The sequence below is a fragment of the Prenolepis imparis genome, unplaced genomic scaffold (assembly GCF_030444845.1).
Source record: "Prenolepis imparis isolate NDT839.2.m4 unplaced genomic scaffold, iyPreImpa1.0 SCAF_1, whole genome shotgun sequence".
Classification (NCBI taxonomy): Eukaryota; Metazoa; Arthropoda; class Insecta; order Hymenoptera; family Formicidae; genus Prenolepis; species Prenolepis imparis.
In genome coordinates this window covers 13301791-13329770 of record NW_028141159.1, presented here as the reverse complement: position 1 = coordinate 13329770, position 27980 = coordinate 13301791, and the positions used below count along the sequence as shown (strand labels likewise).

Below are 27980 nucleotides of genomic sequence, written 5' to 3'. Positions count from 1 at the left end.
ATTGTTATTTTTCAATGATTTTCATTTATTCATATTATTATATTACTTCTTAAAAACAAAATTTGACACTTTGGAGCATATCATTTCGTAATATCTGAAGGAAGCATGCGTACTCTGGCTTACAAATCACAATATCTCGCTGTAGCAATGTAAACGATGTATAAAATTCTTGGTTTTTCTGTTACTGTGTGTGTGCCAATCGCGCGTAAAGGCAAATAGTATTTCATTTTATTCAATATTCAATTAAAAGCACGTATTAAGAAATTTATCCTCGTAGAGATGCGCAACGCATTAACAATAAAATTATAAATATATATATATATATCAACAATTAATGCATAAATATTTAGTATTATGATGGCTTCATTCGCTGATTATAAACTTACGAAAAATCGTGCACGCAAATGTAATAACGATTGCCATTACTTATATACATAAAAAATCTGTGCATTTGTAGAAAAATTTCACAATATAAATTATGAGGTAGAACTAGTCTATGTGTGTGTACGGCATGTAACGAACATCGGGAGGAAAGGCAATCCTTAATTCCCTTTAGATTTGGTCCATTATCGATCCTGTCTGCCGAGTCGTACTAGATTTATGCTCATAATGGAACAATTATATCGAAATAGCTATCCTCTAACAAAAAAAAAAAAAAAAAAAAAAAGAAATATAATCTGACACGATTATTTCTTCTTACAGAACAATTGTGATAAAAATTATATATATGACAAAATTTACAGATATATAATTATTTTTTAAATATAGAAATCCTTTCATCTCATAATAATAAACAATTGCTTGTAACATGTATACTCGTGCGAGTAATTAAACAAAAAATATAATAAAAATAAATATAGTTATGTTGAACAATCTTGCTCACTCGAAAGATTCTGCTGAGTTGGTCGTATGGAATGCTGTATGTCGCGTAACTGGTTGCTCAACATTTTTTCATTATGTTTAGCTCGATTCACCATTAAATTGTAATAGACATCCCACAGCACCGAAGTAACCCTGAAATCACAAAGATACATCTGTGATATCTAAACGACTAATTTGTTAAATTTTTAGATTGTTCTATATTCACTTCATGCTCTAAAAACAGGGCCTTCAAAGTTCCTTTAGACCAATAATCCATAGCATAGGCCAATAATTTCATCGATATAGGATTTACCCTGAGAAAATTCCCAACAAATACAACCTAAAAACAAAAATTATTGCAAAATAAGAAAGTTGACAGTATAAGAATCATATATAATGTAATGTATATGTATATATTATATATGTACATATACATCATACATCATACACCATACACACACACACACACACACACACACACACACACAGAGGGTGTCCAATTTTAAATTATCACCCCTCGTAACTTTGCAGGGAGCGGTCATAGAGAAAAATGTTTCATACAAAAGTTTTTTGACTTTGAAGGGGACATAAGATAGTGTCATCGGTTTGACGTTAGATAGTCGTTTGAAGATAACATAGAGGTCACCTTTAATTTCTTAAATGGAACCTATTATTTTGAATTGCATATTCTTGTAGACACCATCTTATGTCCCCCTCAAAGTCAAAAAACTTTTGTACGAAACATTTTTCTCTGTGACCGCTCCTTGCAAAGTTACGAGGGATGATAGATTAAAATTATATATATAATTACCCTCTCAATTTTTTCATTAACAGCGCACATACGTGCAATGGAACCGATATTATTTGTGATAGTAACAAGCGTTGCACGCGCTAGATCTTCTTTTGTGACAGTATTGCGGCGGTCTTTGGAATTCATTTGTCCGAAACTAAAAACAAGAAACAAAAAATAGGATTATGATAAAAATAAAAGACCAGAATTACACAACTTAAAGCAGCGACTAATATAATTACGATAAATTACCTGCTTGCAACTAGATCTCCAGGAAGCTCAAAAGGGCCGTAATCGCCGCCATATATATCTTTAACCAATTTATCTACCCTTGTATTATCGCCGCCCGTCGCTAATTCTATTGCTTCTTCGAAGGTGTTACAACCGGTAAGTAAACAACATAATCCCAAAAATGTTCCGCCTCCTAAACTACATAAGAAATAATATGTTCTATTGATATCGCTTAATAACGAATCTTGCCCAACATGCAAAGTATGTACATACATAGGCTCAATATAATATTATATATATATATATATACCTTGTTCCAGATATTCTTTTATAATTTTCTGGTCCATACACAGCTAGTATGCTTACTCCAGAGCCTATGTTAACAAGCTGCACAAGATACAATCATCAAAAATCATTCGTGTCGAGGAAGAATGTATGCAAGAAAATATTTTCATGCATCCTTACCAAGAAAGGATATGGTTCAGAAAAGTCATACGGTACATTCTGACATTTGCTATCATCGGTGGGATTCGACCAATAATAGCATTCATGCGGATTCGTGGTTTCTATGTAGAGCATTCCACGTATTAAACTATCTAATTCATCGAATTTTGCCAAATTCATGTTTACTTCCTGCCAGAGATATTTCGATATTATGTGATTTACTTCTTAATAACTAGATAAATATCATGATACGCGATTCCGCACCTCTTTAAAATTATCCTCGAATTTAAAGGCACCACCACCCGTGGCGCAAACAGTAGTTATAAGATTCGCCATGCCCTTTAATTTTGCTAGTGCTAAAAAATTTCCCATTTCACTTGTAGGAAATCTAATAAAATGTAACGTTCCTTGTCTGCCTCTAATGCGAACATTATTCATCTGGAACAGCAGTTGAAGTAAACAATTATGGAAACAGGTTTATATAAGTAGTGAATTGCAGCAATTATAAATTGAATATTTAACTGACTTGTAAATGTGTATCACGATGACCAGTTTTTCCATACGCCGAGTTTTTAGTAAGATATCGACGAATATTTTTCAACGTTTCAACTTCTGCATCTGCCTCGTCTCTCGTTATATCCTTTGGCTCAAAGTACACTAATTTACACAATGTTCCACCTATATCCATTCCAAACCAAGGCATCGCTATAACAACAATATGTGATTAATATTTCATTTATTATAATTTATAATATGTGCATAAATATGATTAAAAATATTTGAAAATATACGGACAATTATAGAAAGGTAATAATTATTAGCAATTTAAAAAGCGCAATTTTACAAAAACTACGAGATTAAATTTCTAAAAATGTGATTATTAATAAGTTCATGCAGAAAAATTGTTTCAATAAAATGCAAAAGTATACACACAACAAAAACTTGTCTATTGCAGATATTATATTTACTTGGGGACTAACACTCAAGCAAAATGAATATAACTCTGAGTGAGTTTTTGTCACAAGCACTATCTACTTTGTTATTTAGTTCATGTAAGTGATCAATATCTTACTAATATTATAAACTATGCTTGTGTATCTAATTCTAAGTTAAGAAAATATTAAAATTCTAAAACAATTGACATAATATAATCACAAGCACAAGATCACTAGATATCAATTACAAACAATGTATCAGCCAATATAAATATAAATAATATATAATAAAAAGTAAAAATTAGCAATCTAAGCACACATACAGTCCACTGACTCACAAGGAGATGAATGATTCCTCGCTTCTTCAACCATAATCTTGCCAGTAGAATATCCGTTAGACTCCATGTTCTTTGGAGTTAAATTATTTTTATGGCTTTGCGGACTCATTGCTTGCGGGCTCATTCACAGTTGAATAGATTCTCGTGAATTATTTTCTTATAAAAAACCTGTTTGCTACAAAAAAAATACATGTTTAAATTTAAAAAATTAAAAGTATAATATACATATATCAAATGATATCTCATATTGAACATTTGAAGTATTATATACAAATAGAATTTCTTTTTATTTCTCCTGATATATACGTAAATATTTTTTAAAAGATTTTATGGACAAAAAGCTTTTTCCACTTTAAAATATTCAAAAATATTCATATAGAAGACTATTTTACGAATTCTGAATACAATTATCATCAAATATATACAGGATCAAAGATCACCTTTCATTTATGCAATGTCTAAAATGTCTATATATAAATTTACATAAGCGATGTCACATACATACGATTGTATTATGTACACGTCTTCAAATCTTTTGTATTGCTTTAACTTATTTGCTTTTATGTCTTATGCATGCATAAGATCAAAAGAAATTGAAATTCTACTGTAAAGTTGTTTTCTACTGTATTACAATCGAAATAAGAGATTATATATTATTACTTGAGAGGTAAATTTGAAATTAACAATACTTTAATAAATAATATCTTCAATAAATAATAACTTTATCACAAGATATATATAAAAATGCAGTGTCCGTCAAACTAATTGTAGTAAAATCTGTCAAATTTTCAACAAGTATACAACTTTTCTATACCTTTTCAACAGTAAGAACTCACATTTTGATAGCGCGCGCAAATATATATGTACATATATAGAGAGGAAGGTCTTATTCTCTCTAATATCCACCAGTTCACTACTTTTAAATGATATGAAATGGCAGAAACACGATGTGTCACGTTATATAAGTCGCGAGCGTCGCGAGTAATAATCATCTAGGCGATTAATTTTTTACTTGTATTGACATCGGTTCGATCCGAGATGGTTGTTTATATCACGATATTTCATCTATCATTCACCAATACATCGCGAGCACCGTATCGTCACACTGATATTCATCGCGAATTATTAAAGTTAAAAAAATTTTTATCGGACTATATCGGATGACACTGATGTACACCAGCGAGTCACGCTTCGTCCTCGATCGCGCGAATCGTCGTCAAGTATCGCGTCGATCGAGGAATCGCGTCAACGGGGGAAGCGAAGGTGGCGTGACGTCCCACGCCAGACCGGCGTGACACTTACTCATCGAATTTTCAGGCGAACGTCGGGAACCGGGAACCGCGCAAGTCAGCCAGGCCAGGACCGTCTTCGACCCAACGCTCCCTTTTCGCTCCGCTCGCACTATCTTGACTGGTCTCGGCGCCGTGCACAAGCGACGATTGTAGATTGTAGGCGCTAACTACAGCAGTGCTGTATAAATCACACATGCACAAACTGTATGTAGTGGAGCGATAACTGTACAACGAACGGGATTCGCAAAGACGACGGCAATGAATGTAATATGCGATGGAAACGTTCTCTACTCTATCAGCTCATCCGTACCATTATGCGGAAAAACTGCGCTACGCTCATATTTATTTATTGCAGCGAACTCGCTCGGTGATCTCTATCGTCATCAAAGCTGGAAAAATAAAATTGATTTAAAATGCAAAATTATATATCGTGCGCAAACGTTGAATATGTAAATATATGTTAAATAATTAACATACCAAATTCGTTATTGCGAGTTTGGCTCATCACCTTATCCTTTTTTCCTATGTATATGTATATCTTGTTACGAAACTTGTTTTTAATACCACTTTTTATCTATTTACTTCATGAGACAATCATTTTCTGGTCATCTGAGAAGGAGACAACGTGGCCCGCACCATAAACCATGACAGAACTCGTCTTGTAAGAATGACGCGGCGGCGATCAGCTGATCACATTGCGAATTCTTCCCCTTTCTCCTAGAAATAATATCCGTTCTCTTTTAGACAATTTTCTATTCATACTTTTTCATTTCTAGTTTCTCTATACATTATATATATTTGTATTTATTTTTCTTACCATTGACGTGGGTTTTACTTATAATTATATACATAAATATATTTTATATTATACAGAATCTCCTATTTCAACATTTTGCTCTCAAGCAATTAAAACTGGGTTCCTTTTTTTCATCTATCATTTTAAATGACTTTTATTATTACATTCGTGAACTCAGAAACAGTCATCACGATTACCTGAGTTCGAGTTCTAGTTGTCTATTATTTTCTTATCCTTCCGTCTCTCATTAACTATATATATATACAAAAATTATTTCTTTATTCTAATTAAACATTTTTATTATTCATACTTTATGTATCTTTCCAATCAAACATTATTCTAATAGATCGTTGAATACAATATGTTAGTTTATCTATCGTGCGTCAATGCAAATTGACGGCACATCTAATTTTTTATTACTTTTATCAATACCGCGCAAAATTTCGACAAGCCATATAGTAATCAATGACTAGTTCTATTGTTTTTTTAACGACGAGATTTTTCTTCGTGTCTTATTTATCCTATTGCAACAGAATACATATTATATCGAATTTTCCTCGTACGGAAATAACATTAAATTAAATGATTTTCAAACGAAATCAACATATTCACACGACCATCTTGTCGTATAATATCTTGATGTTATATTGACCAATTATAGCTGCGCTTCGTTAAATACTATCATGAAACCGCTATTTAAATAAAGCCACGCCTTGTTAATTTTTACTGCCTTAACACATTTACTGTAAGTTGTAAATAGAATAAATATATATATGTATATGAATGTATATGTATACTATATATTATATTTATATATAGAGAGATATGTATAAATTTTCTATGAATGAGATGGAAAATAAAGAAGAAAAAGCAATTGTAACGATAGCAATAAAATACACAAAATTATAGAGAAATATGTATATGTATATCTGATTGTGAGAGTGCACATATATATTGGAAGATGCGAATAAATTTTCAGCAATTTTTTACTTGTTTTATTCAATTAATTCTTAAGATAGTATTTTAAACAATTCTGTTTACAAAGCTCTTTATTTTCCATATTTCACATTTGAGGAATCGCAGGTAGCAGTTTTTATAAAAAAATGCATAGAAAAACAATATATAAAAATAAAATTGTACGTTTATCTAAAGTTTAATTAAAATTCGTTAATCTAACAATTATAAATTGTCAAAAATATAAAAAATAATAAGTTGTATTTTAATTTATTCAACAATAAATTATTCATATTTATATATATTCATCGTTTCTTCTTGTCGGATTTTTGAGTATAATTTAATTAACTTTCGAAAAGCAATATTGATTTATTTTGGGAACTTTGTCGACATTCTTTTCATTTTTCATCTTTTTCTGTCTTTAGAAGAAAGTTACATACTTTGTTATCATAAAAACAATTTTCATGTATACATTATTAGATTATTATATGCATATATGTTTAAAAAAAGAACCATCGAGGTACAGCTGATTGTGAATTGTGAGAAAGACGTGTCTAGTTATTTCAGCATCCTAAAGGCTAGTTTACAAGTCAATGTTTTTTTACTATAGTACTAGAATGACATTAACCAATCAGCGAATCCCTGACCAAGAAGGGAATCTACCAAACTCTTTGTATTCTTTTCTAAAAATTCGACCATTCTCTATTCTCTTGAAGACTGAAGCTGAAGATGCGCTTTAGTATGTTATAATTCAATGATGTAAACATATCGTATCGTGTGATCGCGCGTCCTCAATACGCCAATGTGTATTACTTGGTTATAAGCTACATTATTTATAAACATACGAGATGTCTGATGGTGAGGTCTAAGTAGCATGTTTTTAATAATATTCTGTGATTATATTTACTACTTTAAAAAATAATGATTAACAATTTGAGAAATAAATGCAATTATAAGATTTTATGATGCATAAACATTTTTTATCTCATTTAATTAAGACTTAAAGATTTCTTGATGATTGAAAGATATATTTTGTATAAAAGTAATGTATATAATCATAAATAATCATAAACATCATAAATTTGAATTTGCAGAAGAAGTAATACGCCGGAGATTGCTTATAGACGGCGATGGGACGGGAGATGATCGTAGGATTAATATGCTGTTGAAATCATTTATAAAGTGGATTAACAGCTCTGACGTAGACAATACGCTACATGAAAGAATGCTATCACAGTTGGCGCAGTGTGAATTTGCACAGAAAAAATCCAGACTAGTTTCAAATATGAGTCGAGAAGAGTTAGACAGTTATGAACAGCTATCCAAAGAAATCGAAATACAAATAGAAGAAGCTAAAGAAGACATAGAAAAAACTAAGATAGAATTGCAAGATGCCAAACGTGTGAGAAAGAATAGAATAGAATATGATGTATTAGCCAAAGTCATTAATGAACAGCCAGATCGATTGGAAACAGACATCAAGCTTGCCACATTACAACAAGAATTAGCCAATTTAAAGGTTTGAAAATATGTCTTTATATATATATAATTTTATCTTTTTAAAAAATTACAAAAATTAATTATATTTTTGAATAATTTTTCACTTGCAGGAAAAATCAGAACAGTTGGAGCACAAGTTAGAAATGCGTCGTAAACAATTCCATGTTTTAATATCATCCATACATTCTCTACAAGGAATGTTAGACGAGTGCGATGATGAAATAATTGATGTGAGCCTTAAAAGTGAAGCAGAGGACACAGATGTGCAAATGCGTAACAGTCCATAAAGTAAATTTACTTTATAAATGATTTAAAATAAGTGACAATAAAAAAGGCAATATTTGAAAAATTCTATTTTCATTTCCAATATCATTCAGTTTAACTGTATTTTTCCAAAATTTCGACAATGTATCAAAATATATATATCAACAAATCTTCAATTTTAATTTGCTAGTTTTTGGTACATGTCTAATAGTTAAGGACAGTCTAGTACCACGTTTCATTATTTCTCCTTCTGTAAACTTTCCTGCACACATTTGTAAATTTTTTATTGAAGATTCCGATATGCTATCGACATTTCTTTCTGCTATAGAATGCAAATAATTGTGATATAAATCCTTTTGTAAAACTAATAGACTTCTGCGTTCTAGTAATAAGCTGAATTCTAACTTGGGCAGTTGTTGCTAAAAGAATAATGTACATTATATATAAATATGCATTATAGCAGCCTTCATTGTACATTGCAGATTGCAGTGTCTACCTCTGTCGTGTCGAGCCGTTTGTAAAAGTCAAGAAATGTATGAGAACCACAACTGATAGTAGTTACAACAGGATAAAAAAGTGGGCCATCAGAGTGTGCCTAGCAAAAACATATTACTGTTCACAATATGTACATACTTCCACATTTTCTATTGAGAGAGAGAAAGAGACCGAGGGAGAGAATGATAAAGATAAATATAATCTTTAATATATGATAAAGAAAACTAATTGCCTGTTGCATTCAACCATACCATTATTCCTTGTCCCGATAAATATTCATTAATCAAAACGTGATTAGGTAATACTCCACTTTCAAAAGCATTCAAAGCTGTTACTTTATCTATATAATTCTGAAGCCACTAAAATGTTACCAATATTTGATTAATATATCCATTCAATCTTGTATTTATCAAATATTAAATATAAATGTTATCGCAAATATAGAAAAATCTGCAGTTTCCTATATTTAAAATAATTCTAAGACTTTTTACATTTTTACCTACACTAGGAATCTCTTCCGCTATCATTCCCTTAGAATGTGGTATGCCACCCCAATTTTGCAATCTACGGTGACTCAATTGCGTCCATTTTGGTTGTGGTACGCTATTTATGCATTTTATAATTTGTTTCTCTTCCTCCTCGGTGATAAAGTTCGGTATGTAACACGCAGTGTCTGGTATCTGTAGTTATAATATATATAAGCAGATTTTCTTTTAATTAAAATACAAGTAAAAAGTATCTCAATTAGCTAATAAAAATAAACCTGTGAAACTACTGCATTGGACAATAAGGAACACCGTTCCTTATTCATTTCTACAATTTTCCTAAACAGTAATAATACGCCCGAATAGATACCGTGCCAAGCCTACGAAAGATAATTTCAGGAATCGATAAATGTGGATGAACGATAATTGTAAACAACTGTAAACTATAAACAGCTGAGAAACCGCGTGCATACAATACATGCGCGTGCGTACACGAGAAAATTGATGAAACTGACAGCTAGCAGAAGCTTCCTTCAGTCGTACGCAGTCGTAAACGTCAAACGTTTGTTTTCTTCCGCGGGTCACATGGCAATGGCAAATTAGCAATTCCGTTATACGGATATCGGAACATCGTAACAAATATTGTTCATGGCAATATATTACGAAGACTTTACGTTTAACGAGCGTGAATTTTAATCATAAAAATTAGAATCTTATTGCGCGACACACAAGATATCAGAATATACACATTTGCCGTTGTTCAGGCGCTGTATATGTTGATCAATAGCGTAATTTGCATAAAATCGATTAATGACCTAAACTAACACATTCCGCGGTATGAATTTCTACGAGGAAAATACCTGTTAAATCTACTGAAATAAACTGAATAATAAGTGGAGTAAAAGCAAAGTATATATAAAATTATTAATGAACTAAATTGTTTCAATTATACTTCGTAAAAAACCAAAACTTTCTCTACAATAATTATAATTTTAAACTAAATAAATAAAATGTGTATTAATTGTGAGTTTTTCATGTGAGGATTAAATGGCTGATAAAAACATTAAAGCAATCCATCAGGTATAATTATATAATAATACAATTATAAAAACGTGACAAGTTCATATATTTTAAAAAATTGCTTTTCTTTTACAGTTTCTTATGGATCATAATTTTGAAAGCACTGCTGAAGTTTTAATTCAAGAAGTTTCAAAAATGGGCTTTCAAAATTCGGCACGCAAATTAAAAGCTATAGATCCGTATGCTCAATTAATATTATGTTACAATACCGGAGATTATTCAACATTTTTCCAGGTAAAAAGTTATCTGTACAATAAATTAAATATCTGCAATTGAATCATATATGTATATAAAATTAAATTAGATAAGCTCCGATATTTTATTTTTTTTCAGTTATGGAAGGACTTGTTTTCTAACAGCATTAAACAGTGTGAAGAATATAAAAAGTTAACATTTTATTTACATGTGCATTTTGCTATATTACCTAAACGTAAATTATGTGCCGATCAATATAAAGGACACGGTAAGAAAGATAAATTGTTGATAATATGCAATATATATAATTTATATGCTTTATATGCCATTTTCTATTTCTATAAACTAGAATTGGCATCAGAAATAAATATACCAAAATTGTTTTCAGTAGAAGGAGATTCTGTTTTGGAAAGATGCAAGGAGGTAATTTATATACATATATTTTTTTTTTTTTTTTTTTTAATTATACTTTTTGTATATTTATTCTTGAATATTCTCGCACTAATATTACGTTTAAAATAAAATGTGAATGCTTAATGTAATAATTTACTATGTGAAATATTTTAAAAACAATTAGTCTAAGGATATTATTAATAATAAACAGAACAATGCAACTGAAATCGAAAAAAATATAAAAAACAGCATGAAACAATTACAAGATTACTTGAATGGAGACGGCAAGGAATTAGAAAATGACATAGAATTACAATCGTTTTATGCACTGCCGTTTATAGAAGACATTCATGCAGACACTTTTTTCTCCAAAATATTAGAGCAGAGTTGGTTAGATGAACTATCAAGAAATCTAAATTTATTTATTAAAAATCATAAGCAAGTGAGTAAATTTGATAACTCGAATTCTGTGTATCACGTATTTATATTTAATAATAGAAATGAATAATGATGGAGAATTATAAGTATAAATTATAATTATAATTATTACGAAATTTACAGAATTTAATCGACTTGAACAATATAAACTTTAAAAAAGTGCAATCACGGGATTTAGTACATACTATGCCAGTAACAGAAGCAGGAATGACAGAATCAGATGCTGCGCGAAATAAAATAATTACAAGGAATAATACGTCAATTGTGCCAAACGATAGAGATATACCCATATTTTTAGAAGATCGTGACGATGAGGAGCAGTACAGTTTATCTCATAAAACAAATCGTAATCTAAAATCAAAGTAAGAGAATCTTTTTTGTATGATTTTAGCACACAAATTAGAATAATTCGTGTGTATGTGTATTATTATTTATAGAGATACACAAACACATATTACTGGAGATCAAATTATAATCAATAATTCGCGAGAAGATATACCGAATCCGGGAGAAAATGTTAATAATTTGCGGAAGATGCACAAACTAGACAAAAAATTGATTCAATGCCATCAAGAATTGACACTGACCAAGACCCATTTATGCAGTGTGCATACAAATTATGAGAAATTAAAAGTGAGATTTCACAAATTACACGCGGACTATCATAAGCTAATAAACGTTGCCGGGGAATTAACGGTAGCATTGGAGAATTCAGTAAAGGGTCAGACTGTCGATATACAACGAACGCTCGAAATTTGCATAAAGATATTTCCAGATTTATTTAACCAAAATATAAGAGAGACTTCCTATGTAAGTATATAAAGAAAATCTCGACGTGTTTTTCAAAAACTTTGTATTTTTAATATATCATTATTTTCGATAGCCATCCTTGTTGCAATTCAGTCATACTGATGTAAAAACATTTGCCCGGCCTAAACTTGATCACATCGCAGCATCACCAGTATCTCCAAAATTATTGGACTATAAAAAAATTAAATTACATCTACTTAATGGGGACGTGAAGACAAAGTTATTGCTGTTGCAAGCATTGCGTTGGGTATTAAAATTATTAATAAATAGATAAAATGATATAAATACATACTAATCATTTTAATATAATATATTTAAATTTTTAGAAAATAACGCTCGCACAATTAAACGAGCAGGATGAAGTTTTGCACGAATATATAAGCCACGATTTATTGGGACTTCATGGACAAATTGCTAGCGACAGCGGCAAGCCAGTTCTACCGTGTCTGCTGACTGTAGGAGAAGCTTATGCCAGACATCTTTTACAACAATTTACTGCACGATTACTAAACACATTGGCGTCCTTTAGATGCGGAAGAGATTACCTATCGGTCGGATCTACCGTTGTAAACGTGGTATGCTAAATTAATCATCTGTGTGTGTATGTTTTTATAATTCGTAATATTAAAATCAAACAAAAATATTTTACTCAAAATTACAAAACTAAAGTAAATTAAAATATAAATTTATATGACGACATGTTAATATAAATTATGATCCTCGATATTTCAGATTTTTGCTTGTCTCGATAGTAATAACGCTGACGGAGTTGACATTTTCGCATGTGACATGATAGTGGCGATGTTACAGAAACTATCTTTACGTAGACAGCAACGGATATATATGATAGAAAACGGATTGTTGGAATGGTTAATCAACCATTTACACGATAAATGTCGCATCATAAGTTTATACAGGCTTGAATATGCGACCGCACTTTTAATGAATCTGTCGTTGCATCGATTAGCGCAAGCTAGAGCGTCTAAGATATCTTCATTACTCGTTTCTACATTACTCATCCTTCTCTCAATAGATCATTCATCTGTGAGTGAAGTTGCATATATTTAACGAAAATATAATATTTATAAAAAAAATTTTAGAAAGATTAATATAAGAAATCTTTATATAAAGTTTTCATATTATTCACTAGTCTCTACCATATATCAATGGAGCGCTAAACAATTTTCTAAGCAATCCTGTAATTAATGAAGAAGCAAAGAAAATGAAATGTTCGAATATATCGGATTATCTTGGCAGCAATCAAAAGACTACAGAAATAAGGTACATCTTCAGAAAATATAAAGTTTCTAAAAGCAAAGATTCAAATTTTAACTATATAGAAAATAAGAAAATAATCACATTAAAGAATAATTCACGCACTTATATAATTGACTAATATAATAATATGTTCTTATAAACTGTAAATCTCTTGTGCTTTGGAGTGGTGATGATTTAGAAAGTTCACATTTGTAAATACAATTAGAAGTACACAGCAATTTTCTTTTATTAAAAAAATTAACTCAAATGATGATAATTTCGGTATATTAGAAAGCATCTAGAGCATATATTGCAAATACAGAGGTGTGAAAATGTTAATACACCGCAGACTGAAGAGATCGGGGATGATGATAACGTAAGTACAGTGTGAATTCACTAAATGAATATTATCTGATTATCACAATATGTTCGGTAGGAAGAATTGGATGTATTGGAAAATGAATTAGACGAAAATGATCCACTACAAAATTATGTCGGTGAATTGAATGGAGAAACGTTGCTTGCAATGTGTTATAGCGTTTCTTCGAAAATTCCTCAGGATACTATAACTATGGATACTACTCTACAAAAGATATCTACACTGAATCCTATTAATTTTTACGATAATCAACACAATAATCATCTTTGCAGTAAACGCCCATCATATCCTGCGTTAAGGTATTTATATATAAGTTGTGTATTCCAAAATCTCAACCACTCTTTATGTACGAAAAATGATCAAATTAGCATCGCACAATTGTTTCCTAATGACATATATGTTATAAATGTCATATACATAGCTATAGACTAATTTGATATAATAATAGTAAATTGAAATAGTAGGTATAATATGAAGATGGAAAATAAGATGTTATCGAAAAAAAGTAGTATTAAACAAGCAGCTCTTGCTAAACAAGTATTAAAGTTATCAAATTCCTCTTTGAAGGTACAATATCCAAAATAAATTCGTGATGAATTTTTATCGACTGAATCTTTTCTCTTTTCATATAATTTATATCGATAATATTTTTAAGGAACAGCAAAGTATCATAAACGGCACGAATAAAGAATCGCTCTCTGCAGATAAAATTGAAAATATTGTAAAAAGATTCGTCAGTACCAAATCTTCTTTAATTATGAAATACGAAAGTCGACAAGAACAGAATGAAAATTTAAATACATTAAAAAATATAATTTGGTCATCAAGCATGATGAAAAACAAAAATCACAATCAATACGAATTTGATTGCAATAATCGCGTCAACACAAATAACATGCAAATGACTCAATTAAAATTACGCAGATCACAAAATAAGATTGATACAGAAAAAATCTATGATGGAAAATGCAAAATAACAGAATGGGAAAAATTACCTTTAAAAGCGATAAAATCTTTTAAGCGAAATTTCTCTCAGAAAACAATTCCGAACGATACCATTTATTTATATGAAAATCGGGCTTCCAAGTGCGTCATTAATTAATTTAACTTAACTGAGCTCAACAACGATTTGAAATTATATATATATATATATATATATATATATAATTTAACTTGTAGTTTATAATTAATAGCTATCGTTTTACAGGGACAGCAGTGAAACTGCAATAACATCTTCTGTGACTCTTATATCCGGCCGTGAGAATGGCCAAATGGCAGGTATGTACGTCACATTTCTAACTATTGTTTAAATATTCAGGACAAGAAACTCTCCTATTTTTTCATTTTATAACGAACACTGACTTGAAAATGACGAACTTGGCACATTAAGAGAATAAATCGCAAGTGACATTCAGTGAAAGCTTTACAACTTTCCCTATATGTTCAAAACCTTGGGAAAATTAGAGCACGTAAACGAAAGTGGAAATGGAGACTTAGATAAATAATAATCAGTTAAATGACATACGATGATCAAACTTATTAGAATTATTTAAAAAATACTATGTATTATTTGAAATAGTAATTTAAGATATTCATATTCATAATATTTTAATATTCATATACATTTACATAATTCAATAATGAATGGAATGAATAGATGCAAATTTTTTTTCTACTGAAATTAACGAGAAACAAATAAAATAAAATTAATTTCTTATTATTGTTAATCTTATTATTATTATTAACTTTTAAATAGAATGTTTATAAATCTGATTTTTACAGAAATGGAGAAATTCAACAGTATAGCATCACTGTGAGTAACTTTGTATAAATATTGTAGTGCACTTCTCACAACTTTTGGATAATTATTTGTATTGTTGAAGCACGCGTGTTTTGTATTATTTAATTATTATACATGCTTTGTCTACATTATGACAATTTATGTATTTTTATAACTTATATTTTAAATAAATTATATATTTATTACTTGTTTTAATAAAATGCGCTTTTGGTTAACTCTCTAGATTATACGCATAGCTTTTATAAATCGATTTAGCAACAATATTGTTTGTAGGAATAGTAATAACTATGATAATAATATAGTTAAGGATAATTTATGGAAAAATGATCCAGAACTTATTAAAGAAGAAGAAGCATTTCTGGCTAAGCCTAAGCTATCAAGGACACCTCCATAAAAATTATATTAAAAATTCTATGATAAGTGTGATTAAAAAATGTTAGTTTCTTTATGTACAATATATAAATCGTAGAATTATGGTAACTAAAATTTTTTATTATTTATTAATATAAGATAACAATTGCAGAATTTTCCACAGTATGTTTATCATAGAGTACAAATAACTTTCACGCAATATAATTTAATAATGTTTAAAAAATAAATATGAATAAATCTAAATATATATGTATGTGTTCTATTCTAGAAAGGATTTTAGTTTTTTAATAATCTTAAATAATATCATTAGCTGCCATCTAGAAAACTCTTGTATCTATATATATGATAACAATTTAATAATGTTGAAAAAAAAATTTTAGAAAGAGAGAGATTTTCTTAATATACAATATATAAACACAGATATACAGGGTGTTATAAAAGCATCGGATTTGCTTAGCACCATGCGATAGAGAATGAAAATCTAAGAAGATTTTTCCTCAATGAAAATGTCGAGGCATCAATAATTTTCGAGTTATAAGTGATTGAAAATGAAGGGCTTTTCGCAAAATAAACTTTATGGAATTAAAATATTAACAAAACTGCATTCTTCAGTTAATTTCAGGTCGAGTTTAATTTAATAGAATTTTAATTTAAGGCTTAGTTACTAAGATATATGATGGCAAAAATTGGGAACTTGCAAAAAAATGATGACCTCCCTCGACATTTTCGTTGAGGAAAAATCTTCTTAGATTTTCATTCTCTATCGCATGGTGCTAAGCAAATCCGATGCTTTTGTAACACCCTGTATATCTCTCTCGACACATCAATGTGTACAATATTTTTAAAAATTTGTATATTTTTATACATAATTATATAAAAGGGGGAAAATAATAGAAACGTCCATTTCAACTTCAACATTTATAAAAAACTGAACAACATTTTTATTTTGAATAACATTAAAGTGCAAAAATTCCTATTAAAGTATACTTATAAAATAAATATATATATGTAATATATACACAAATCTCAAACACATTGGTGTGTGTGTATATATATGTTATACTTTTTAAATATTACTTTATAAAATATTACCTTATAAAAATATTAACCTTATAAAAATATTAAACAGAAATAGCTCTTTTCACAAGCATTGGACTACCATTAATTCTATATCGTCTTGACACTGTGGGATTGTCATAATTACTACTACTGCTACTATATGCATCAAAATTCGGTGAAGTGGAATAACCATTCATGAAACCGCCGCTCTTACTTCTGTAACCGCCGCTAATGCCAGCGTAAGATGACTCATCATCGGAGTAAGTACGACTGGTGTAATTCGGTCTGCTGTCTTTAATTATAATGATTTTTCTACTATCTTTACCGTAAGGAGCGTAATAACCATCGCGTTCCCTCGACAAGTAAGTTGCGCCGCTATTCGGAGCGTAGCGAGATAAATATTTGTAACTATATTTATTCGGTTTTCCCGTGGAGTAAATACCAGAACTGTGTGCCTTCGAGAAGTAACTGCTCGGTCTAGAACCCGATATATACGATGAAACATCGTGATTAGGGCTCACGTATCCCGTATTTCCCGTTCGCGTAAAGCGCGTGTCAGACGTGGATGGTATCGAAGAGAAGATATCACTGTACTTGGTGCTGCCTTTTAAGTTGTACGGGATGTCTTTCTGTTTTCCAAACGGGTATTCGCTGGTCAGACTGCCTGGCAAATAAGGGGGATAGACTTGATCACTTTCAGAGTAACTTGAGGAGCCAGATGAGGAACCGCGATACCCTTGTATGTCACTATTAACGGAGTCTCCGGAATAATTTTCTATAGCTGCGCTGGAATATTCAGAATAAGCGGGCACTCTTTTACTATTACTGCTGCTACCAGCCGCGTACTGGCCAAAATCGGAATCCTTGTGAATTGGATCGTTTGAATACGCGTTCAAAGTTGATTCCGCATTGTTGTTAGAATTAGAATATCCACTAAACAATGTATTAGTTGCTGCACGAGTAGACGAAGTGTAAGAATCGCTATCGGGATTCTCGTAAATATTGGAATATCCTGTGTATTCATCTCTGTGATTATTCGCGGTATATCCATTGTAATTGTTTCCAATATCACCTCCTATACTACCCTGATTACCGACATTGATTAATGAATGGCTGCTGACGTCGGATAATTTCTGACTGCCGTCTCCAGCACCGTAAAAATTTCCATCGTTTTGATAGCTATTCTTATTGTTAGATCGTAAGTATGCATTATTAGTAACGGTGTTACTAAGATCGTATCCATTGCTATTTCTGGTAAAAGAATAGCCTACAATAAAATAATATTTCGATTAAAGCGCGTTGTGTCATCAATTTTTAATTGTAAACTTTAATAATATTAATATTCTGCTTCAAAATATCTTATTTATAATAATTAATTTTAATGATAAAGATGAAATTTTATATATATACCTCATTAAATCTTTATATATAATTTTTAACAAGAACATATAAATACACGAAAAACACGAAACTTTATTAATACGTACTGTTAAGAGGTGGCTCCGCATTCACAACTATCGTACAACAAATTATCACTGCTCTCTAAAAAAATAATTATTTCTCGTCAAAAACTAAAAGAAATAAGATATAATTCTTCTAACATAAAAAATTGACAATATTATATATATTTATAATAATATAAGATAATTTTTCAATTATTCTAATGTAACCACTCTCAAATAAAAAATTTAGAAGCAATAATTTGTTTTTTTTCTGTCAAAATTAAGATTACAAAACAAAAAAACACTTTTTTTAACAATAATAATAAAATAGCATATTACTTTTTTATTTTATTATCTTATTGACTAAAAATTATAAATATATTATAGTACATCTTTTTTATTCATCGCGCGCGACATGATAAATATAAATTATTTTTGTTTTCTGATGAATTTATTAAATACTTGATAATATTAAATTAAATATTTTCCTTCATAAACTTTTTTATATTTTTTAAATATTTGTAGATTATATACTCTGATATTTACTTACTAATAACATGCTGACTCTCGCCACGTCTTAACAATAACTAATGTCAACCGAATAAAAACTAATAGATCTCTGTTGTCTACTAAAATGGAACTACACATATATTAGCTGGTAAAAGCGCTGTTTTCTGTTTTATACCCCCAGTAGCCCACTCCCTCGCTTTACAAAAAGGTAAAAGCGATCTTGGTTCGCACATACTGATGTGACATTGGTCGAGACCCGACCATACAGAGCAGAGAGAAACGAGCCAACCTGCTTTAGCTCTTCACTTTTACAGGGAAAGCAATGGGTCACCTCTCTGTATGACTACATAGAGAACTACACGATGAAACGATATATGACCTACCTATCTAATGCACGCAGGCTATAGGGAAATACATAGTAAGAAGAGCTCTTCGCCTTTAACTCTATTGCAATAAGCCGCGTATATTACAGTGTTCTTTAACATTACAATGATTGTGCGACATAGTAGTAACTATATAGCGGCCTAATAAGAATACAGATATCTCCTTGGACATGTCCGCCGTGTCCTATTGAAATTCACGCATAATTTATGCATGTAATTTATACTATTATTAATCTACAACATCCATTTGCATCGATTTAACAACAAGATATCAGCAAGTTTTATCAGCACTTTATCAGCAAGTACTAAAGTTTTTTAACTCCTCATTATCATATCATAAAAAATGTTGCTGTAATTAATATACAAAACTTTATATTCATCTAAAGTGTGATATGATTAAATTTATAAATACTTTAATTTTAATCATTTTTCAACATTATGTCATATATATAGATAACTTTATGATATCAAAAGTTTAATAAAATGTATGATATTTACTAACAAAAGATTCATCGAGATATATGAAGCTATTATGAATTATTACAAGCAAGAATTTATTTCAATTTTAATTATGTTATCACGTGTATATAATTTTACTTAATTGGATTGCATAATAGAGCTGTATAAGATATACTTAATGAATTAAGTGTAAAAATTCAAACGCGTATAAGATGTTAGATTACGATAAAATAAAAGTAATTTATCACGCTATCAGATTAGATCAATTTTTTCGCAGATATTAAGATATGCATTTTTCACAGAAATTTTGAGGCAAAATTGAAATTCGTGACTGGAGCCGAAAGATATTTTAGACGTATTTTACATACGTACGTAAACCGAGTATCTTGCTTGAATAATAATGCTGCTACGCGTAGAAAAGAAAGTTTTTCGTTGTTCCCTTAAATATAGCAAATCTAATGTGAGAATTTTTACTTGTCTTGGTTTGCAATTCTTTTATAGAAAGCGTTGAAATCTCATCTCATTAAATTCAATCTTTCTTTTATTATTCGCAATGAGCACATTAATATAAATGCCCATATTAATAAATATTTAAAATTTTCATTATCATAATTATTACAAGACATCACATTATGTCAGAAATTAACGATTTCCAAACAAATTAAAAAAAGAAACAGAATTTAATAATAATGTAAATATTATTTCTGCGATAGCACAATATTAATTAATAAATAACAAACTAATATAAGAAGTGCATTAAAGATAATCTCGGTCAGAATTCAGAATCATTGGCATGCATGCAATTGCCGGATATATGCGACGTTTCAAGTTCATACATCCGTTTTGAAAGTTCGTAACTGAAGCAGAAAAAATTACATAGTCCCTTGCCATTTGATCGCGGAAATCGGAATAGTTTTTTTCGCGTATGCATCTATGTATATTGGCGCGTTTATAGTTTTATGTGCCCACATTATTCTTTTTAATGCTTTCTACTTTTTCTGCGCACGCGTGTGCACTCGCCCATATTCATTCAACCGCGTACTGTGATATTCTAAGTTAATCAGATGTATTTCAATAGGAATTGGATTACTTGGATGGCAATGACCCAGCTAAATGTACCTAAATGTCAATGTCTGTACTGGTTTGCATGCATGCGATATTCATCAGTATTAGCACGCGAATAATATTCGTATTAGATGCACTTTTCTAATATAAAATGGTTGTGTTGTATGTATTCTTGTGCGTTTAATATGTATCATTAATTCATTAATAAAATTAATTTTTAATGTAAAATAAAAGAAACAAACACGCGCAATATTAATAGTACATATAGTATATATGTATTAACCAGAATTTGCAAGAAGAGTTTGCTTAAAGTGATATCTGTGTCATTAAGCTATTACTATTACGGTTATTAGATATATACATATACATATATATATATATGTGAATTAAGTTTCTTGATCAGAGAGATAATAATAAGAATTGTGCGTGCATGTATAATTTATTGCCTTTCTATAATACTACATGTGAATGTTATTTGTGTGCATGTTACAGAGTACAGAAAGTAAAATCAGAATGGAAAGTCGAATGCAATTAATTCTGAGCGTGCAACTCTCTTTGACACCAATGTAAGTAAAATCTTGACCTTCAAGAAAAGTAATTGATGCAATCTTATCTTCAGACGAACGCTGCATGCGTTTAAATGCGAATGTATCTTTCGAAGAACATTACAAATTTAATTTGGCGCGCGATATATCGCAAATCAAGATCATATACGTTTAAGATTCTTATTACAGATATAAGGAGCATTATAATTTTAATGATTTTAAATGCATTAACACTGTTCATATTTATGATTTAATATATCAAGCTACATTAATAATTACTATAAAAGACATTTTCCCAAGTCCTTGCAATATATTGAAAAAAAAAGAGTAATCGATACTTTCATAACATCGAACGAAAGTATATATTATATCTCTCAATGCTTCTAACTTATCGTTAGAATATCGAGATGAAAGTATCGAATATCGCAATATCGTTGGCATTTTGACAACAACAGTCAACAGTGGTATGTCCGCCGTGCGGGACATGAGTACAAGATTGCAGAATTCATAATTCACGACGTGACAATCGCATATCGATCACATCTTTTCGATTGGCAGCGGATAAAGGCGCTCGCTTCTTGTATTGTAAGTATTCCCTTACATTGTAAGCAACACCGATATGTATGTTACTTGAACTGTCATGCGAATCAGTGAGTTGTGAAAATGTGGATTTTGTCATTGTAACGAATCAAAACTCGAGTGAGCGATTTAGACCCGTGTTTGACGTTTCGGAAGCTGTGTCGACTGCTGTGTGCACGTGTTCGAATCTCGATGTTGCATCATCTGACATATAGATTATTTAGACTAAATTGTTAGATAGACTGCGCGTTCTCATTGGAAGCAAAAAAATCAACATCGATAAGAGAAAACAATAGTGAGATATTTTCTTCGTTCGATTGTGCAATTATAGTGAAAAGAATCAGTGAAAATATCTCTGAGGATTATTGTCATCTCTTACTTATGCTGATTTTTTGCCTTCGGTAAAAAGGCATAGTCTGTTAATAAAAAACATGATTTATATAATTATACGATGCTTTTTTATACTAGCAACTGGCATTGGATGTAATAAGAAAGATATGTTTCACCTCAGCACTTTATGAATAATTTCTGATTGAATGCTAATATATACTCATCTATTATGCGCAATAAAATCTTTTTTATGACATCATGTGCTAATACTGGTAATAAAAACAGCATGGCATAAAACAAGAGTTTAAAAGCCTATAATCTAGCATTATTATTTTATTGTTAATTCGCGTTCATAGTCCGTTCTTAAATTTAATATCGTCTCAAGTAAGATCTGAAAATGTTATATGGCTAGATAGAATTTTTTTTTATTGGCTACATAAAATTTTAAGACGATCTAAGATGACAAAATGACCTTAAATATAAGAATAAATTATGAATACAGACTTTACTTAGATGCAACATTGCACTTCAACACGTCACTTTAATGCCACTTGAGTTTGATACATAAAAGTTTACGATTCCTTCTAGTGAAAATGGCATTAACGTTAAATTAGAATATTATATCTCTATTATATATGATTTATATATTTTCTTCTTGACACGTGAATACATTATTACGTGATTATCATTAAATATATTGAATACGTAATTATCATTGCAAAATTAAGTAAGTTTCAAGAAAAAGGTTAGGGTTAGGGTGAGAGAGTAAACAAATGTTATTCTACACTCATGACACACTATTTACTGATAGTGAATGAATTGAATTACATGAGGAATTTTAATGTGATTTTTTAAAAATTGTTTTTAGGGATAAATAATTGAGATAATGACAGAAAGGCGTATAATTCGGCGGTCTTAGTTTTAGGCGGTGGATGACATATCACGAGTCACATACGAACGATATATGATTAATGACTAGTATGAATCATTTTGATATTGATTCATGCATGTCGAAAGAGTTCTAGGCTTTTTGAAAAATGGGTCCCAGTAAGTTTATTTATATTATAAATTATATCTCTTAATTATTTTCTTTCCCTCTTGATAGGAAACAGATAAGATTAATAATTAAAAAAAAAACAGCAATATATATATATATATATATATTTCAGTTGTACTGACCAATAATTCATTTCAGTTAGAATTACTACAGCGGACAGTCTTGATTATCGTTACATACCCATCACAAAAAACAATGTTAGTTTAGGCATTAAAGCTAGTCACGATGCAAGGATTGCTTTACGGACACATCTTGGTGGTGACTCCAATGTGTACGAGGTATGTCACTTTATTATCACATTTTTATTCTTTATTTTTGTCTATCTATATATATATTATATATTTTATATATGTTAATCATTAAAGGAATGTTATACAATATTAATTTTATCTTGTATTATAATATTAATTTGTGTCTTGCATTAGATTATTATCGGAGGATGGGGAAATACTATGTCAGCGATAAAAAGAAATAATACCGAACCAGATGTAGCAGAAGCACATACTAGAAATATATTGAATCCTGATGAGATATGTGATATTTTTATACAGTAAGAAAATTATATATATATATATATATTTGTTTTTATCTTGAATGAAGCTAAAGACAATGTCTAAAAATTATGTTTGTATCTTGTTTTAATCTGTTTTATAGATGGTCTTGCGATGGATTATTAAGTGTTAGCCGTGATGATGATTTTGACATGCCATTCCTGTCTTATAGGGACAGAAACCCATTTGTTATAAATTATATAGGAGTTAGTACTGCTTGGGGTGCAACTGGACAGTGGATAATCGAAGGTACATTAATTCATTTCTGCCATCGTAGAAACTTTAGGAACTCTTTCAGTTATGCATTTTAAGTTAGAGACAATGCTAAACTATAGTATAATTAAACACCACAGATATCTCTTATTTTTAAATTAATTAAAATTCTGCGCAAGAAAAAATTGTTAAATTTTAAAAAAATTAATATTTTATTATGCTATCATCAGAATGCCACTTTACATCGCCAGCCATCAGGCAGCAATTGGTGGACACGTGCCACTTCTGGGTGAACTTCAACGAGGCTCTTGGATTGCCAGCAAACGCGGTGATGGCTTCGGAGGATGGTTTGTACGTCGGTCGGGCGCATCACCAAAGCACCGTGACACCAGGTGGCATCCGCGATAATGTGTGCACGCTCGCGTGGGGCGGCGAAGGCCACGAGAAACGCGAGTTTCAAGTATTGTGCGGCAAGGACGTGAACTGGGTGAAATCTTGGGAGGGTAGCGTGCCTCTGCACGCCTTGCCCGCTGGCGAGACCGAGGACGGTTTCGCTCTATTTATCGGCAGGGTGCTACACGAGGGCGTTTACCACATCGGAAAGATACAACCGAATCACCAGGTGTGCTACATACCGCTGAACGGCCAGGAAATGCCCTATCTGGAGTATGAAACTTTAGTTATACACGACAACTATGGAGTCGAGTGTATCGGGAGATAAAGCGACAAGCGACTTAGGGACAGAGCGTATTTATTTTTCCATGAGACATCGAAAGAATATTTTCTGTACGCTATAGTTAAAGATGCGATTCTCTCTGTAAGATTTTTCCAGTTGCATATACATACATAAAAGAATATAACTTGTCTTCTTTTATAGATAAATTCTTTCTCTTTGAGTTAAAGCAATATAAAAAGTTTGAAAAAGTTTTTTTGCTATTTTTCATAAAATAAAATTAATGTAATGTATGTGATTTCAATTGAAATGATAAGGGAGGATTGTGAAATTGATACAAATTAAGAGACAAATTGATTGTAATTCATAGAATTTGATCAGAATTAGAGAAAGTTATTTGTGTGCTAACATAAAAATTAATTTACTATTTACAATTGATTTGTAAATATTAATTCACAAAGATTTGTTAATGACATTAAATTTATTATTATATAACGCATTTGTGTATACTCAAATAGCAATTACACGTCATTTAACATCAAAATGACTTGCGCTCGCTACCTGGATAGAAATGTATAGAAATGTTAATGTAGAATAATTAGTATTATTTATGATAATGTTTTTCCATACAATATCCATAAAAAAAATCTCTGTCTTTGAGTTTTGCTCATCATAATATTGCAAAATACAATTAATCTTATAGTTGTTGATGTATAACTTGATACAATTACTGTGTACAATCATATGTAGATATATTTTTTAAATCTAAAAGTGAAATTAATAACAAAGAAAATTAATTTTATTTTTAATCCAATATATTTATATGTAATTGTATAATATTATATTATAATTATATAGCTATAGGTTAATTGTACTTTACAATACTATGAGAATTATCACAATTCAAAGACGCATTACTTTTTATAGATGTGTAGAAAATTATTATCATAAATTGTGTTGATTATTCCATTGTTGTATACAAATGCCATAATGTATTTAAACTCAATATTATTCCCAAATCTTTGTGAATTAAAATTTATTAATTAGTTGTAAACAGTTAACAAATAATAGTTGTGTCAACTATAAAACTTATTACTTTGCTAAAGATAAAAAAAGACCACCGATAAAAGTTTGTTATAATTTATCGCATCCTATTGTTATATATTATATATTATAATAAGTATATAACTACATATATATTATTTATAATATTATTTTGACGTAATCGCGAAATTTATTTTTCGCACGAGTACAAAAATGAAGATATTTTAAGTATTCTGCTAAATATTTTTGAGTTATATTTATTTTTTTAGATTCTTTAACAGTATGTAAAATTAGTTGTGTATTTCTTTAATTTAGTGACTACTCAGGGTTTTACGATTAATCCACAAATGATGGCCAATTTAAAACATAAAACACAGAATCGTAATATTTTATCTATAATATTGTGATATGATAATAAACGAGTTGACAAGGGAACGACTTGAACCAAAAGAAGCATTTGTATTTATTTAGTTTAGTATTGATGACAAGAGTATTCTCTATAAATAGTGTACTATATTCTACAATATCTAGTAACAAATGCTTCTATTTGTATTAAGCACTCTTTTTGCTAGACATGTGCTCAGTTGTTGAACACGCACATAGAATATAATTGTTATTATAAGCAAGGCTGCACAAGTCCTTCCCCTACAGAATGATATAATTTATTATAGGTGCTATTTCAATAAGAGCATCCTCTATTTTTCTGCTTTTATTGTTCGTGTATAAAAATGTATGACTTGTAATGTAAGAAATGTGTAATGATATCAAAATGTAAATTTTTATAAAATATCTACCGTAATGATTGTCTAATTATGTACTGATAGAATAGCAAGGTTTTTATGAAATTTCTAATCATGTAATCAGTTTTTAAAAATCTTAATTTTTTTATTGTTGAAAAATTATAGATGACAAAAATGTGTGAATATATAGTTTACAACTTGAAACTTTCTTATAATGCTTAGAGATTCTTAGGAAAGAATCCTTCAATAAAGATAAGCAGATGTAGCAAGCGAGCTTTCTATATTAATCTATTATGATTATAATTTATAATTATATATCAGAATATTTACATAATGTAAAACATTGCTATATATTTTTAAAATATTAGAAAAATAGAAAAAAAAAATATTTAAAAACGTTTTACTTCTGTGAACTTTATGTGATAGAAATATTAATTTTTTCGGATAAAAATATCTTTTTGAATGTAGATATACTAGACACTCTGTATATTCCATAACTGTATAGCATATAATGCAGTAATATAATATTTTGTTAATGGTTGCATAATTATAATAAGTTGTTAAAGCATATATATCTTCCCATTATGTTATAATAGAAATTATATTATTTCTCTGATAATATTCTATTACTTTTATATTATATAATGAAATTTATATAGTGTATTATCGTTTTCATTATATGAAAACAAAGACATAATTATTTTTGCATACTAAATACAGTAGCACTGTTATGTTTATTATCATGTAATCGTGAATCATTATACGTCAACAAAATATTTAGTTAAACTCTTGATATCAGCATCTAATAAAAATAAAATTGTACAACTAATAATTACTAGACAAAGAGAAAAGCATTTAAATATGCAATTTACAGAAAAAAATTATTAAAAAAAAGAAATATTTCTTGTGAAAAATACTTTTACCTATAGTTGAATGGAATAATGAATATTTTGATTCTTGCAAATATATAGCAGCAAGTAGCTTATCTGATTCCACACAATATGTTCATTTGTCAATTTAAATATAACATTACGTATAAATTGATTGGGCTAATTACATGATAATTATGCAGTCATTAATAGAATTTTGCATGCGACAAATGCTTTACTCACAGTATTTCTTCCCCTTCCTCTCAACAAATGTTCCATATACCGAAATTTATATATATATATATATTATATATAATACATTGTTATTATAATTGTGGTAAATAAAAACCT

The 27980-nt window shown here is 29.8% G+C and overlaps 6 protein-coding genes across 23 annotated transcripts; 3 read left to right on the top strand and 3 right to left on the bottom strand.

Annotated features, from left to right (window-relative positions):
* Nucleotide 1: 1 nt before the first annotated feature.
* Fbl (pantothenate kinase 3 fbl) lies at nucleotides 2-5526 on the bottom strand. 5 transcript variants are annotated; one of them, XR_014425840.1, is made up of 12 exons: nucleotides 5369-5526; nucleotides 4902-5280; nucleotides 3585-3774; nucleotides 2853-3031; nucleotides 2591-2764; nucleotides 2348-2515; nucleotides 2193-2269; nucleotides 1904-2080; nucleotides 1673-1808; nucleotides 1088-1201; nucleotides 884-1014; nucleotides 2-639 (listed from the first exon to the last, which is right to left on the bottom strand). XR_014425840.1 is itself a non-coding variant. In XM_083043972.1 (11 exons), exons 3-11 carry the CDS (start codon nucleotides 3721-3723, stop codon nucleotides 961-963), a joined length of 1203 nt encoding a protein of 400 aa, XP_082900098.1. In that variant the 5' UTR covers nucleotides 3724-3774; nucleotides 4902-5280; nucleotides 5369-5526; the 3' UTR covers nucleotides 646-960. The 5 variants fall into 5 exon arrangements, 4 of the variants coding, with proteins under 4 accessions (XP_082900098.1, XP_082899802.1, XP_082899964.1 ...); XM_083043972.1 differs by lacking the exon at nucleotides 2-639 and having other exon boundaries at nucleotides 646-1014; nucleotides 3600-3774; XM_083043676.1 differs by lacking the exon at nucleotides 2-639 and having other exon boundaries at nucleotides 647-1014.
* A 1832-nt stretch (nucleotides 5527-7358) lies between these two features.
* On the top strand, nucleotides 7359-9026 carry Thoc7 (THO complex subunit 7). 2 transcript variants are annotated; one of them, XM_083044215.1, is made up of 4 exons: nucleotides 7359-7499; nucleotides 7736-8160; nucleotides 8252-8429; nucleotides 8888-9026. In XM_083044215.1, the coding sequence occupies exons 1-3, from the start codon at nucleotides 7490-7492 to the stop codon at nucleotides 8426-8428; spliced, it is 612 nt and encodes a 203-aa protein (XP_082900341.1). In that variant the 5' UTR covers nucleotides 7359-7489; the 3' UTR covers nucleotide 8429; nucleotides 8888-9026. The 2 variants fall into 2 exon arrangements, with proteins under 2 accessions (XP_082900341.1, XP_082900422.1); XM_083044296.1 differs by lacking the exon at nucleotides 8888-9026 and having other exon boundaries at nucleotides 8252-8533.
* On the bottom strand, nucleotides 8556-10077 carry LOC145939604 (putative RNA/DNA demethylase ALKBH6). Its single transcript, XM_083044090.1, has 6 exons — nucleotides 9878-10077; nucleotides 9664-9765; nucleotides 9404-9580; nucleotides 9152-9259; nucleotides 8902-9000; nucleotides 8556-8824 (listed from the first exon to the last, which is right to left on the bottom strand). Exons 2-6 carry the CDS (start codon nucleotides 9709-9711, stop codon nucleotides 8567-8569), a joined length of 690 nt encoding a protein of 229 aa, XP_082900216.1. The 5' UTR covers nucleotides 9712-9765; nucleotides 9878-10077; the 3' UTR covers nucleotides 8556-8566.
* A 294-nt stretch (nucleotides 10078-10371) lies between these two features.
* On the top strand, nucleotides 10372-16278 carry LOC145938923 (lisH domain-containing protein ARMC9). Of its 5 annotated transcripts, none has more exons than XM_083043028.1 (16): nucleotides 10372-10465; nucleotides 10541-10699; nucleotides 10799-10928; nucleotides 11052-11083; nucleotides 11265-11495; nucleotides 11615-11853; nucleotides 11929-12301; nucleotides 12375-12548; nucleotides 12628-12876; nucleotides 13034-13345; nucleotides 13452-13582; nucleotides 13850-13934; nucleotides 13995-14236; nucleotides 15145-15215; nucleotides 15720-15750; nucleotides 16012-16278. In XM_083043028.1, exons 1-16 carry the CDS (start codon nucleotides 10433-10435, stop codon nucleotides 16130-16132), a joined length of 2613 nt encoding a protein of 870 aa, XP_082899154.1. In that variant the 5' UTR covers nucleotides 10372-10432; the 3' UTR covers nucleotides 16133-16278. The 5 variants fall into 5 exon arrangements, with proteins under 5 accessions (XP_082899154.1, XP_082899074.1, XP_082899239.1 ...); XM_083042948.1 differs by having other exon boundaries at nucleotides 11049-11083; XM_083043113.1 differs by having other exon boundaries at nucleotides 10770-10928; nucleotides 11049-11083.
* Nucleotides 16279-17190: 912 nt separating this feature from the next.
* On the bottom strand, nucleotides 17191-19248 carry LOC145939122 (uncharacterized). The gene is made up of 3 exons (XM_083043332.1): nucleotides 19162-19248; nucleotides 18657-18711; nucleotides 17191-18436 (listed from the first exon to the last, which is right to left on the bottom strand). Exons 1-3 carry the CDS (start codon nucleotides 19168-19170, stop codon nucleotides 17232-17234), a joined length of 1269 nt encoding a protein of 422 aa, XP_082899458.1. The 5' UTR covers nucleotides 19171-19248; the 3' UTR covers nucleotides 17191-17231.
* A 2771-nt stretch (nucleotides 19249-22019) lies between these two features.
* Nucleotides 22020-27297, top strand: LOC145938513 (C3 and PZP-like alpha-2-macroglobulin domain-containing protein 8). Of its 9 annotated transcripts, none has more exons than XM_083042654.1 (6): nucleotides 22020-22158; nucleotides 23402-23529; nucleotides 23678-23817; nucleotides 23965-24089; nucleotides 24194-24339; nucleotides 24534-27297. In XM_083042654.1, the coding sequence occupies exons 2-6, from the start codon at nucleotides 23520-23522 to the stop codon at nucleotides 25022-25024; spliced, it is 912 nt and encodes a 303-aa protein (XP_082898780.1). In that variant the 5' UTR covers nucleotides 22020-22158; nucleotides 23402-23519; the 3' UTR covers nucleotides 25025-27297. The 9 variants fall into 9 exon arrangements, with proteins under 9 accessions (XP_082898780.1, XP_082898605.1, XP_082898699.1 ...); XM_083042479.1 differs by having other exon boundaries at nucleotides 22025-22158; nucleotides 23351-23529; XM_083042573.1 differs by lacking the exon at nucleotides 22020-22158 and adding an exon at nucleotides 22172-22384.
* The last annotated feature ends 683 nt before the right edge of the window (nucleotides 27298-27980 follow it).